At 51.0% G+C, this 14,004-nt stretch overlaps 2 protein-coding genes across 5 annotated transcripts; one reads left to right on the top strand and one right to left on the bottom strand.

Annotated features, from left to right (window-relative positions):
• Positions 1 to 1,908: 1,908 nt before the first annotated feature.
• CLP1 (cleavage factor polyribonucleotide kinase subunit 1) lies at positions 1,909 to 4,834 on the bottom strand. Of its 3 annotated transcripts, none has more exons than XM_061203361.1 (3): positions 4,746 to 4,834; positions 3,354 to 3,981; positions 1,909 to 2,944 (listed from the first exon to the last, which is right to left on the bottom strand). In XM_061203361.1, exons 2-3 carry the CDS (start codon positions 3,957 to 3,959, stop codon positions 2,273 to 2,275), a joined length of 1,278 nt encoding a protein of 425 aa, XP_061059344.1. In that variant the 5' UTR covers positions 3,960 to 3,981; positions 4,746 to 4,834; the 3' UTR covers positions 1,909 to 2,272. The 3 variants fall into 3 exon arrangements, with proteins under 3 accessions (XP_061059344.1, XP_061059346.1, XP_061059345.1); XM_061203363.1 differs by lacking the exon at positions 4,746 to 4,834 and adding an exon at positions 4,527 to 4,576; XM_061203362.1 differs by lacking the exon at positions 4,746 to 4,834 and adding an exon at positions 4,495 to 4,570.
• A 3,825-nt stretch (positions 4,835 to 8,659) lies between these two features.
• Positions 8,660 to 13,503, top strand: YPEL4 (yippee like 4). Of its 2 annotated transcripts, none has more exons than XM_061203359.1 (5): positions 8,660 to 8,887; positions 11,290 to 11,614; positions 11,796 to 11,839; positions 12,202 to 12,310; positions 12,539 to 13,503. In XM_061203359.1, exons 2-5 carry the CDS (start codon positions 11,474 to 11,476, stop codon positions 12,626 to 12,628), a joined length of 384 nt encoding a protein of 127 aa, XP_061059342.1. In that variant the 5' UTR covers positions 8,660 to 8,887; positions 11,290 to 11,473; the 3' UTR covers positions 12,629 to 13,503. The 2 variants fall into 2 exon arrangements, with proteins under 2 accessions (XP_061059342.1, XP_061059343.1); XM_061203360.1 differs by lacking the exon at positions 8,660 to 8,887 and adding an exon at positions 9,218 to 9,255.
• The last annotated feature ends 501 nt before the right edge of the window (positions 13,504 to 14,004 follow it).

Below are 14,004 nucleotides of genomic sequence, written 5' to 3'. Positions count from 1 at the left end.
ACAACACCCTTCAAGGTCAACACCGACATCCATGCTTCCAGATCAATAGTCAAGTCTCCTTTGCTAGCTCCCATTATAATTTACTTCTTATGTTTGGAATGCCCTGAAAGTCCATTATTCTGCCTCCTTCTGATTTCCATTTACACAGTCCCTAAGTGACTTCATCCAATGCCATTGCTTTAAATGCCCTCTGTAGGCCAAAAGCTCCCACGAACCTTCAATCCTAACTCTCCCCCACCCTCCAGACTCATGTTTCCAACTGTCTATGTGGCATCCCCTATGGATGACTAATAGTTCAAACTTAACGCTGCCGAAGTAGAACTCCTGCTGTTTCCTTATCCCCTCTCCCAGAGTTTCCCCAATCTCAGATCGGATCTAGTTGCTCAAGTAAAAAATGTAGGAATCATCTTTGATTCCACTTGCTTTTCCTCACCTCTCCCATCAGCAAGTCCTATCAATTTTACCTCCAAAATATCCCAAGGCAATCTACTCACCAACTCTACCTCTGCTGCCCTCTTCTAATCCATTCTCACATTGAAGCTACCACAAGTCTCCTAACTTGTGTCCTTGCTTCTTCTCTTGCCTCTATAACCCATTTTCCACACAGCAGCGATCTTTTCAATGTAAATTATTGATAAATCATGTCATTTGTCTGTTTAACCACCTGCTATGGTCTGAATTTTTGTGCCCCCCCATCCCAATTCTTATGCTGAAATCCCCAAAGATGATGGTATTAGGGGATGGAATTTTTGAAAGATGCTTGTCATGAATGTAGAGGCTTCGTGAATGGGATTAGTGCCTTTATAAAAGAGGCTCCAGAGAGCTTCCTGCCCCTTTCACTATGTGAGGACACAGTTGAGACAGGCAATCTGCAACTTGGAAGACAGCCCTTAGCAGAACGTGACCATGCTTGGTGCCTTGATTTTGGCCATTCCAGCCTCCAAAAATGTGAAAAATTTCTGCTGTTTATAAGCTACCCAGTTTGTGGTATTTTTTTACAGCGGCCCGAAGGGACTAAGACATTACCCCTCTCCCATCATTTCCCACTACTCTTGGATTATAAAAGCCCTACATTATCTGGTCTTTGCTGCCCCCCTCCCCCCAACCCCAGCCTCAACATTTACCGCTCTCCCACTGATTCACTACACTCCAACCACATTGGCCTTTCCCTTCATCCAAAACATTAAGTTTTTTTTTCCTTTCTTAGGGTTTTGCACTGTTTCCTCCACCAGGAAGATTTTGCCCCGATTTCACACAGCCATTCAGGTCCTAACTCAAAATGTGTGCTCAGAAGAGGCCTTTCCTGACCACCCAATCTAAAAAGCCTCCCAGCCACTCTCTCCTATCACCCAATCTTAAGTCTCTGCACAGCACTTACCTTTTTATGTTTAGTGTAAGCTCTGTAAGACTTTGTCTATCTTGTTCCCCGCCCCCATCTAGAATGGTACCTGTCACATAGTAGGTGCATGATAAAAATGTGTGGAAAGAATGAATGGATGAAAGGCATCACGATGCTTATTCAATAATGCAAGTCCAAACCAGGTATGACAATCATTTGCAAGAGATCAAAGAGAATGGGCTCTCCCAGCTTACCACCTGAAAGCTCAATTTACATTTTGATTTACGGTCTGGTTCCAATTAAACAAGAGATTTAGCATCTATTTACCTAAGTGCAAAGGAAAGGGGACCCATCATAAAAATTCACCTGCTTAGCTCACAGGTGGGCTCTTGGCTTTCCTCTCCTCTAGGCATTCAGCAATAAATCATTCCAATAATGTTTCTATAATCCTTAGGGGAAAAACAAAAATTTTAAAAATTACACCAACTTCTGTGATATGGCAAAAATGTTTATTAAAATAGTTTTTTTTTTTTTTCCCAAGTATGAACTTTATTGGAAGGAGTCCTTTGAATTCGCTCTCTCATCCTGGACAAACAAGATAACAAGTACTATATACAGGATATAAAGCAGTAATAAATTAGTCCACATAGTAACAGAGTGAAAAAAATGGGACTTCTCTGGAGCTCAGATCATTCAAAGTGGCAACTCAGCTGATCTAACAAACCAATTATATTCTCATGGTTTTCCTTCTGGTTCAAGATCAGAGGAGGTAGGTTACCACCACCTGTTTTAAGAGGTAGAATATACGCTTTCGAGTAGTCCACCATATACTGGTCAGCCTGGCCTCAAGAGATCCTCATACCTCAGCCCATCTGCCTTAGGTGATGGCCAGAAGATCTCTACGCCCCAGGCAGCAGGGCTTCCTGCTGATCTCTACTTAAGGTCCATGAACCGGATATCCATGATGAGAAGGAAGTTCTTAGGCAGTGGGCGGGGGGCTGGAGAGAGAACAGTAAACACCTGATGCTCTAGGTCCACACTGGTCACCACGATGAAGCCAGCCACACTTGTCTCAGAAAGGTTCTCCTCTGTGCCCTCAGCAGTGCTGACACTCAGGAGGTGGTGCACCATATCTCGGCCAGGGGTGACAGGTACTAGCTTGAGCTGATTGTCCTCCTGAGACATGCCCAAAGGCAGACAGGAATCTGGGATGGTGGGTGCCCCAACTTTGTAGATTTTCACATCTGAAAATTTGACATTGAAGGCATGGGGATAGAAACAGCCCCGGAATCCATAGAAATACTCACGGATACGCTCATCCCTACATTCCCGCCGGAAGTCCTTGGAGCGCTCAACCACACCCCCGGATTTAGGGAGCAGCACAGTGCGTACAAAGTGAGGTAGGTCCCGTTTCAGTTCATTGTACAGTCGTTCTTGATCCAGAACCACAACTACATCCACCTCGAAGGCTGAGGCTGCATGCACCAGTGCCTGGTAACCAGAGCCCTTGACCCAGCCACAGGTGTTAATGACACAGCCACTCACAGACGCCCTTCGGTTCACTTCACACCTTTGGTTGAACACATCTGCTAAACGAGATGTAATCTGCAGAAGAAAGGATCGAGGTGAGGGAAAAAAAAACCCCACAAAAACAAACCAACCCACAGCTCTTTTACCCTTCTTTAGAATAAGTGGAATCAGATATTAAAAAACGGACATTCTTAATGGCTGTGGTTGTGACCCCATAATGTGGATTTAATTTTTATTTTATGTTGCTGCTTCTGCCTCTTGTGTTTTATGTCCTAAGTAGAAATTTAATAAATCACTTAAGAATAGGTCCATAGAAACGTTTAACAATCTGAGGTTGACTTATTTTTGAAACTGTCTTTTCCAAAATCACGTGGCAATAATACCAGCTGAGAGGGAGCAAAGAATTTTAACTGGCAAACTTCTGCACAGCTTCCAACCCTGACAGCAGCCCTTCCCTCCACCCCACCTTGGCCCTGGCTCTGACCTTATTATAAAGCTTGATATTGGTGCCAGGAGTGGTGGAGCCAAAATGATACACCAGAGGGGCCTGGATAGAGAATCCCTCTTCAACATCTGCTGGCCGCTCAATGTAGAGGGCCCCCATGGTACCAGGGATGGACACAGAGCCCTGGCCCACATCCAACTCCACGTAAGTGGGCCGGCGGCCCAAACGCACTGCATAGTTGAGCAGGAGACGGCACACTGTGGACTTGCCCACATCAGTGGGGCCCACTACCATCACCCGGGGCCCTCGCTCTTCTTCCTTCTCCGCCTGCCTCCGCATCTGCTCCAAGGCTGTATGAGTGTTGAGATAAAGCAACATAGGGGTGTCCTTGGAGACATACGCCACCTCGGTGCGGCCACTGAGCTGTAGAGCACAGCCATGCCAAGTGAAAACAGCCACCTTGGCACCAGCATCAAAGGTGAATTTCTTGTTTCGGGTCAGCTCTGTGCCAAAGATTTCTGCCATGCCAGCGAGCAGCTCCAACTGAACTGACTGAGATGCCTCCACCTCAAAGCGAAGTTCTGTTTCTCGCTCTAGTTCAAATTTAGTAGTTGGCTTCTTGTCATCATTGGCCTCCTCTCCCATCTTTTCTGTGTGGCTGCTGTGCCTAGAACACAAATATCAGATATAAACAGAAGTCAGGACTCACTTCAAAATCCTCCAGTGGACGTTTCTCCTTACCTTGCTTCATACTTCTTACCTCTGATCACCATCTGTCTCACTATATATTTGTTTATTGTCTGTCTACCCTCACTAGAACGTAAGGGGGGGGGGTATTTTTGTTTGCTGCTGTAACTCTAGTACCTAGAATACAGCTTGACAACCCAAAGGCACCTCTATAAAAACACCCAGTGAATACATGACTCGGAGTAAGAAGAAAACGGTATCTACAGATTGAAAGAAGACGATTACATCACCTTCATCGCCCTACTGGGATACTCCAGACTTAAAAAGGCAATAGATGCCCAATCCCTAACCCTCTTAGTCAACAAGAAAGGGAGCCAGCAATCCGGATGCAAAGCAGAGAATACCGGGTTCGGACTCAAAACAGCAATAAGAAAGCAGCTCAGCAACCACTAGTAGTGTCTTTAGACAAATAAATCACTTAACTTCTCTGTACCTTTTCCTCAGTTGTCAACTGGAGGAACTTACACTTCCTCACACAAAGTGTTGTTCTGGGGATTAACAGCGATTGCTGGAGGGGGGGAAAAAATCACTACATAAACTAGAAAACGCCGAGGAACAGCGAAGAATTATCTCCGATCCCGGATCGCAGCTCTAGGTCCAGCATCTGTCCCAGCCTCCCCAGGCACCGAAATCTGTCCAGGTTCCAAGGAAGCGACGGTTGCGTTCCTGAGCTTATTACCTTACCTGTACAGCCACGAGCCCAAACTCGTAAACCAAAAAGCCCTCACTAACTAGGACCTAGCCCCAACAGCTAGCCACGCTCGCCTAGACCCACTCCGGAAATACAGGCGTTTCCGCACTTGCGCAGTGGAGAAGCCGCGGCCGCGCGATGCCCCCTGGGATATGTAGTAGTGCCAGAACAGCCGCGAGCGATCGCGTTCACGCAGCCGCTCGGCTTTCTGGGACTTGTAGTTAAAGGACTGTTTTTGATTGTGACATCAAAGGTGGGCGGGGCGGCGGCCGTCATTGTTCGCAAAGCCCGGGGGCGGGCGGAGTAGGAGGGGTGGCGGTTACGCCCCCGCGCGGGGGCGGGGACCAGCAGAGGGGGCCAACGGTCGCTGAGACGCGGCGGTTGGGGCCTCTTGCCACAGTACTCCCGCTCACCTGCCGTCCGGGGAGGGGTAGGGCGGCGGGAAGGGAAGGGGACTCACTAGTCTAGGTCCCACGATCGCCTGGAAACGGGGAAATTAGCAGAACCCCATTTGGATACGAGGAAACCAAGGGGTAGGGAAAGTGGAGGAAAACAGCTTATCAGAGACTAACCTGGACGGTCATCCCCAACCGGACACAATGTTTGCCCCCTAGAGAGCATTAAAAAAAATTTTTTTTAAATAAACGAATAGAAGTCCAAGAATTTTTTCCAGTTACTCTGCAAGTCAATCGTTACCCAGCAACCTCTCTCCTATTGAGCGGGGAGTTTTGTTGGGGACTCTGTTTCCCGCCCTAAATCCCTGACAGTTATACAAGGTCAGTCATTTAACCCCACAGGCAACAGGTTGGGCCACGTCTATACGCTTCTGATGCGCTTGGACTTTGGAATCTTGTATTCTTTGCTATGTATGCCACTTGCTTGCTATGTGACTTTGGGCAAATCACAGACTTAAACTCTCTGAGACCCAGTTTTTTGACTGTGAACTAGCGATAACAGTACCCAACCTCTTCAAGTTGTTTTGAAGATTGCATAGGATGATGTATGTAAAGTACTAAGCCCAATGCCTGTAACATAGAAAGCATCTGATGTTAGCTCTTAAGTTATTGTAAGTTGAGGAGGGGAAGCTATAACGATGCCATCTATTTGTAGTTTACATTTTTCAAAGCCCTTTCAGGTATCCTCTTTCACAGCCACCTGTAAAGTCAGCTTTATCATCTTCAGTTTCAGGTGAGGTAGGAGACTAAGGTAGGTGAAGCGACTTGCCCAAGCTAGTACTCAAACCCAAGATTTTGGAGTTTGAGTGCCGTTATAATAATAGCAAATGCATAGTGCCAGATGCCACACAGTGTTCTATGGGCATTACAGGTATAAATCCATTTAATCCTCACAAGAATCCTGTGAAGTACACACTGTAATTGTCATCCCTGCTTTAGAGATGAGTACTTTTTTCAGTCCAGCTCACAGGGTTAATCTGGGTAGAAAAGCCTGGGAAGATTTTCTGGGTTGCCTTTTTCCGGCTGGCCCCATTTTACCATTCACTTCCTAAGAGTGCCTTCCTCACTTCTCACTTCTATTTATTTAATTATTTTGGCTGCACCGGGTGTCAGTTGCAGCACGCGGGATCTTCGTTGCGACATGCGGGCTCTTAGCTGGGGCATGCGTGCAGGATCTAGTTCCCCGACCATGGACCAAACCAGGGCCCCCTGCACTTGGGAGCACAGAGCCCTACCCACTGGACCACCAGGGAAGTCTCTCACTTCTCGCTTCTCACAGTACTTTCTTTGGTGATTTGCTTTAATTATTTAATTCATTCACCACGCCTCTATTAGTTCTCCAGGGAACTACCAGCTATCCCCTAATCTTTCACCATTCTTCAAAAATTCAATTCTAGTCTTCCATTTGCAAAGTTCTCTCCCTTAGTGAGCTCATCCTCTCCTGTTTCCATGCAGTCTGTCTCACAGATTTGTTTCTTTGCCTCTCCCCTAAGGCAATTTCTCCCAGTTATCTGAAGGTCATCTTAATTTGGGTATTGTATAGCCATCTCAAGCTGACTTTAGGGAGAAGAAACCCCTCCCCCTCCTTTGGACTGCTCTCCATTTTGCTTCTTAAACACAGAAAGAGTCAGGGCAGAACATTGAAAGCATCTGTGCTTCCCTAGGCTCTCTTTCCTCACTTTCAGTCTTTCACCAAGCACTCCTGTCATCTCCACCCCACCCCCAAATAATACTGTCCTCACGTGTCTTGTTCATTCTCCTCTCCAGCTAAATCCTTGATAATTTTCTTCCTGAGTTCATTTAAATTAACTGGCATCCTTTTTTGCTTCCACACTTTCAAACCTTGCCCTAAAAAACTACTCACCTTCCTTTTCCCACTTCCCACTGTTTTCCTCAACAAATGCCTCCTCCACTTACATTTCCCTTCTCCTCTGTTGCCCAGGCAAGAATATTTCCCTCTTTCTTTACTCAGTTCTACCTCTCAATTCCAAACCTCTGGTAACATCACTCAAGATACCCACACTGTGTTTTCAGAATTTACCTTAAACCCCAGAATCTTCCCTAATTAAATATTCAGAATTCCTTTCACTTTTTCATACCCAGCTAGCACTGCCTCCCATTAACCTTATTTCCCTACCTTAACTTTTCCCCCTCCTTGCTTGTGAAAAGTACTTCGTTTTCTGGATGTTAGCCTTGGTTAGAAATCGGAGTTTTTATCTTAGAGGGTTATGTTCTGTGATCACCTACTTTAGCAGCTTGCACAGGGCAACACTCCATGAGAAATATTCTGGGTCAACTGAAGTATAACTGGAAACCGATACAAAAATAGCAAGAAAGATGTTAAATTCTTCATCAGACATAAATTTGGCATGTGTCTCTCGAGCTAGCAGAATTTAATAGTAAATCTGCTCTGGGTTTAGGGGTGTTAAGTTGAGAATACTGTTTTGAAATGACAGTAACTACGGTTTACTAAGTGCCTATCACGTGCCAGGCATTTTTTAGGTGTTTACATGTTGTCTCACCTTACTTCACATCTCCATGGGGTAAACATTATTAGCTTCATTTAGCAGAAGAGCAAAACAGGGGCACGACGTTTATTGGTAACTCACCCAGTGGTGTCTGGTAAGTGTATTGGCAGAGCCGGGATTCCAACTCAGGTCTCTGTGAGACCAAAGCCAGACACTTGGACAACATCTGAAGATGCAACTCAACGGCTGTTTTGTGAGCATCTTCTGTATGCAAAGTTCTGCGCTAGGCATCGCAGTCCTGGGATGCAGAGAGGAGTTTCCCAGAGGACCTGCCTCAGAAAGTTTATAGCCCAGTAGAGAATCTTATGTAACGTGGGTGTCTCCGTTCACGAAGCACAAGTAATTTGGAGGTAGGTGATAAGAGGTTCCTGCATGTGAGATGTCATATTTGGTCTATGACTCCTTCGGGGGTATTCAGCTGGAGGCTTTGAGGCTTGGAAGTGCCTGGTACAAGCTTGGGGGCACTCTATGCCATATGTGACAATTACTATGTCTTTCTTTTCCCTGCGTCAGGGCTGGTACCAGAGCTGAAATGGGAAATGTATCATCTTGAATGTGTGTGCACGCTCCTGACTCTGCATCCATCTCTCACTGTAACCCGCCTAGCCACCTCCTTTCCTCCAGTCCTGCCACCCGTACTGTACTCCATCCTTGCCCAGCCCTGTCCTTCCCCCAGGTTCTTGCTGTCTCCTTGGCCACACTGCCTTCCTCCTCAGCAACCAGCCTCTCCTCTTGCACCCGCCCCTCCCATCCCGCCCCTCTGCTCCCATCCCTCTGCATCACTCCCCCAGCCCCATCCCTCAATGCCTGCCCGCTCCCTTCCTCCCAGCCCTCCTCCTGTGTCTCCCAGCCCTGCTCTGACGTGGGAGGTGAGGGGGGTGGGGGGATGGATGACTCACAGTGTTATGATGCAGTTCCACAACATACAGCTACATTCACCCACAGCCCGAGGTACAGACGAGAGACAACCTCTGGCCCCCTAGCAGCTGGCCAGCTTTGCAGCCCCAGTCTTGAGCCCCTAACTACCCTCCCCCCGCCCCCACCCCCTTCCCAATTGAAGGAGCGGAAGGAGAAGAGAGAAGAGTGAGCAGAGAGATTGAGAGAGAGAGAGAGAGAGAGAGATAGACGGAGATCTCTGGAGCCGACCTCAAGGTGAGGGGGCAGCCCTTCTCCAAATGAATCTTTTTCCCTTTGCAAATTTCCTCCTCCTGCTGCGTGTTGCTTTCTCCCCTTTGCAAAAGCATTATTCATCCACCCTTTGTCCTCCCTTCCCCCTCCCCGCTGCCTCCGCTCCTCTCTCAGCTCCTTCATCCCTCTCCAAGCTCTGACGGTTCCCGCACTTATTTCCCGGCAACTCTGGCTGCAGCATCAGGCATCGCTGTTTATTGTTTTGCGGCTGGTGCAGACCCCCAAAGCCCGCCCTGGGAGCCGGCTGCGCTGCTGATTATTTGGACCTTACCCTACTAAGGAATGCCAGCCCGGAGGGGGCCGAAGCCTCAGAGCAGATGAGAAAATCCTTTGTGAGCAGGTGTCCCCCTCCCTTTTTTTTTCCCCCCCTAAGAGGCACGGGATTCGCACCTGTTTCCTGGAGCCTCCGCCTCGGCGCCTCTGCCGTCAGCGCTGGTTGCTCAGCACCCCCCTCCCCCCAGCCCTCCCTCTCCCCCACCTCCCACGGTCCAGCCCCATCTCACTTGGGGGAGCATCCTCTCCCCAGCACTCAGCTTGCCTTTGTTTTTTCCCCAGTCATTTGCTCAACTTGCTTCTCCCGGTAATCTGAGATGGGGAAAGAAGTGACCCCTCCTCCCCTCCTCCCCCTCCCGTGAGTGACTCTCCGGCCTTCCGTGCAGCCTCTCCTGGGCTGGATGGGGAAGCAGCGGGAGAGAGAGGGAGGGAGGCGTGCTGGAGGCTGGGGAAGGAGTCTGAGAGCTAGGACCCAGCCCCCTCCCCAGGCCCCTCGAAGGTGTGTTAGATGGAGCACGTCAGAGGGGAACCTGCAGGCAAAGTTGAAGGCAGACCTGTGAAGTTGAGGCTGAAGAGTGCTCTGCTGGTGAGGAGGGCCTGTTTCCTGCAGCCAGAGCCCAACGTCACCCTCAACACAGCCCAAGGTGTCTTCCTGCGCCCCAGCGGGGGGAGAAGACCTGAATCTGAAGATGGTCTCTGCCAGGGGGGTTTGTAGAGAGAGTGCCTGGTGGCCCCAGGAAACACTGGAACAGCTGGGGTGCTGGGGGCCACTGCAGAGGACAGGATGAGAGCCCGTCGCCCTGGCAGCCCAGAGTCACAACACCTCTGCTCTGACTAGTGGCCTAGCATTGCCAGAGCACCCAGCGGGCATCTCGGAGCCAGACTTGGGCTAAACCGTCCACAACGGGCCTGAAGGCCCCGTGAAGGAGGGAGAAGACAGCAGCTCGCTTATCAGAGCCAACAGGGTACACCTCCCTCCTTATCCAGCACCCTCAGCCACTCTGGGGCTGGAGTCTGGGCCTCTTCCTCAAAATTCTTAATCAGGACCCAGCAATTATTTTATCTCATGTCACCCACAGAGTCACTGCTGTTTGTCCTGCCCTTGGGAGAAGGTGAAGAGAAACATCCTCTGCCTTGGGCCCCAAAGCACAGGTTTTGAAAATAAGGACCTCCACTTTTGCTGCCCATCTTAGACGCTGCTCCCACCCTACAGACACAGCCCAGGAGCGCTGGCCTCCCAGACACAGTCCCCATTTCCCACTGGTTCCAGCTGTCAGATGCGCCCGAAGGAAAGAGAGTTTCTCTCCTAGGCTGGGTGCCCAAGTCCTTAACCGAGGGCTAAGGCAGCAATTACAGAGGGCAGGAAAGAGAGACCGAGGGCCTCAGAGGCTGAGGAGACAAGCCCAGTGTTGCTTCCGGGCCAGAACGAGTGGACCAAGGTGCAAGACTGGGCAGCAGCCACGTCTGAGGTCTTTGGTACCGGCTGAGACATCCATCAAGTTCTAGTTCCCAGAATGCAGGACTCCAGCCCCAGAAGAGGGCTGGAGCAGAGTGTGTGCACCTGCCTGCCGGCCCGCCTTCCCTTTCTCATCACGCCCCTCCCTCCCCCACGAAACGTGTGATGGACCAATTATCTTGCAAACGGAGGCCATGAGAAAGAAGAACTGCCAGACTCCCCCAACTTTTTAAAGGCTTTGCGCTCCAGAGACGCAGAGCCTACCAGAGCATGTGGAATGCAGATCCTCACAAAAGAACTGAAAATCAAGGAAAGAGCACTTGCAAATGACGTTACTCCCATGGCAGCGCTGGTGCCAGCGGGCTGCTCTCGGTGGAAAATGGTGGAGGCAGCTCCCGCCCCAGGAGGGAGAGACACCACCTCCTGGGCTAGAGGCCTGGATCCGCTGCCAGGCTTGCCAGAGCAGACTGTCATCCAGGGGACAGGGAGACACAGCGCGACTGGACGCTGAGGAGGGTTGCTGGTGATGGGGGGGGAAGTAGGGGTGGAGGTGAGCAGAGCCCCATCTTCTCCATGCCCGCAGGAGGGGCTCCTCACGCGGTCTCGGCTCTCCTGATGCACCTTCCCCTCTTCCCAGGTGACTTCCATTTCTATCTGGTCCACGTCTGGGGGGGCCCTGGCCGGGCAGCCCCCCCACATCTCTCCTGCCCTGAAACACGGCTCTAGCCAACCTGCTCCGCTGCTTCACCTGCGACCGTCTGTGTGGGAGCTGCACGGCACCAGCCCCTCCTGCCCGCCAGGGCATCGTCCTCCAGCCCGTCATGCCCAGCTGCGACCCTGGCCCGGCCCCTGCCTGCCTCCCCACCAAGACTTTCCGCAGCTACCTGCCCCGCTGCCACCGCACCTACAGCTGCGTCCACTGCCGTGCACACCTGGCCAAACACGATGAGCTTATTTCCAAGGTACGCCAAGTGGGGGCCTGCCACTCCCCTCCACTCTCCCCCCAGGGTAGTCCAAACATCACCTAGGGGTGAGGCAACGAAGCCCAGCCTCCCTCCTCCGCGTCCCGGGGGGACTCAGGGCAAGGGTAACCCTGGGGTCAAGGGCTACCCAGTAGTCACTGTCGGTCCTATGTCTCCACAGTCCTTCCAAGGGAGCCACGGCCGAGCCTACCTGTTTAACTCCGTGTGAGTCTACCTCTCTCCTTGTGCATGTGTGCTTGTGTTGTGAATAATTTCCCTCTGGGAGAAACAGGGTGAGCCATCTGAAGGTGGTTTTGCAGCTGCTGCCTTTGCCTCTCCTTTTGCAAAGCGGTTCAGAAACTCAGTCTACAGTTCTTCTGCGGGGAGTCTGGGCAGAACTGCAATCCCAGCACCGGAAGAAAAAGGCCCAGGCACTAGACAGAAAAGGGTGGATTGCTGAAGGCAGGGGCTTCCATTTGGAGGGTTAAGCTCTCTCCAGATGGAAGGTCCTTTGGGCTGTTTGTTTGGGGTCTAGACTGACAGAGTGACCCCACTGGGTCCTGGGTCCCTCCTGTTTCCTGAGACAGGGTCAACGTGGGCTGTGGGCCCGCTGAACAGCGTCTCCTGCTCACGGGGCTCCACTCGGTAGCTGATATTTTCTGCGAGAGCTGCAAAACCACCCTCGGCTGGAAATATGTGAGTACCGGGGGGAGAGGGCCACCCTCTCTAGTGGAGTCTCCATGGCCCTCCAAGCTCCAGTGCCCACATGTTAGGTCTTTGCATGATCCAGAGGGGAGAGGGAGCTAGTAGTGGGTTGGACTGGGTCGGGGGTAGAGGGGTTGGGGTCAGGGATAACACAGGTGGCGGCAGGAGTGCCTGGAAGGGAACTGCTCTGTCCTGCGTTCACTGCTTCCCCTCCATCAGGAACAAGCTTTTGAGACGAGCCAGAAGTACAAGGAAGGGAAGTACATCATTGAAATGTCACACATGGTGAAGGACAACGGCTGGGACTGAGGGGCTCCGGCAGGCTGTGCCCTTCCTCCGCATGCCCCACCCTCCCTACCCCTGTCCCCGGGCCCTGCCAAGCGTCCATACCAGCATGAGTACTGCCCCACCCCTGGGGGGATCCCGGCTCCCACCAACCCCTCCCCCGCCTCCACCTCATCACTCCCAGGCCCCTTTGGAACGGGGGTCTGGGGTACCCCAGGGGTGTTGAAGGCTCAGGAGTGGGCAGCAGCCAGGGAGACAGACTGGGGGAAAGGGCTGGCTGTGGGGCCTTCTAGCCCCAAGGTCCTGAAAATTGAGGGGATGGCGGGGCGTAGACTCAGGCAGAGAGGACCACGGGAAGAATCAGTGTTTGCTCCACCTCTGTGAATGAACAGAGGACCAACTCTGAGTCATGGGACTGGTAGATCCTAGGCCACAGGATAGCGGATGGGAAAAGGCTCGAGATGGAGTGAAATTTTGGCCTCAGACACCGGGAGATACCAGAGTCTCTAAGGGTGAAGTTTCCCACCCCCGTTTGTAGAAGCAAGGATTCGTTGGGGGTGGAAATCCCAAATCCCAGGCCCTGGGTACTAATAAAAGAATCACAGGGGTTTCCATTTCACTCCACTTGTTTATCTTGGCACTAAAGAGGCACTTTCGAGCATCTGACCTTTGGGCGCGGTAGAGAGAGTTGCCCTGGAACAGCCTCACCCCCAGCTGGCACATTCCAGAGCAAGCAGTCTTTGTGGGCGTTCTCCGAGGCCCAGCCACTGCTCCCTGGGACCCAGTCCCTTGGGAGGAAGGCGGGAAATCAGTGCTACGGGGCCAGGCTTCCTCGTGGCTGCCACCAGCGGACGAAACTTTTGTATGATACATAAAGTGTTTGGGTCTATTTTTAATAAAAAGGGGAAAGCAACTGTGAGGCACTCGGTCCTCTGACTTTTCTTCCTCATGCAAGTACCATACCAGTCACATACACCCCCATCCCAGGCCTGTCCCTTCACACCACTAGGGGGCAGCAGTTGCTTCATCAATGGCAAGATACCAGGGGATGGAGATTCAGGTGAGGTTTTGCTTGTTAAGAGATGGCTTTTGTGAGTGGTCTTCCAGCTGGAGCATCCAAAACAGCTCCTGTCTTTTGGAGCCCTTGACAGTGAATCTGCTTTTGCCTGGTTTGGGCACCTGGAAGAGGTTTATTCCAGAACAAGGGTTTTCTTGGGTCCCATTGCCTTTCAGCCCGGTTCCGGAATGTTTTGGTCAGCTCGTGGCCACACTTAAAGCTAAAAGGAAAATCGATCAGCCAAGGTGCTGCCTTGGCAGCTGATACAAAGTGGAACAAAATAGCTCAGAACTGCAGCAGCAATGCAACCATGTGACGCAAGTGCAATTTTTGGCAGTGATGT

The sequence above is a fragment of the Eubalaena glacialis genome, chromosome 10, assembly GCF_028564815.1.
Source record: "Eubalaena glacialis isolate mEubGla1 chromosome 10, mEubGla1.1.hap2.+ XY, whole genome shotgun sequence".
Taxonomy (NCBI): Eukaryota; Metazoa; Chordata; class Mammalia; order Artiodactyla; family Balaenidae; genus Eubalaena; species Eubalaena glacialis.
The sequence above is the reverse complement of the archived record's forward strand: the minus strand, read 5'-3'. Positions and strand labels throughout refer to the sequence as shown.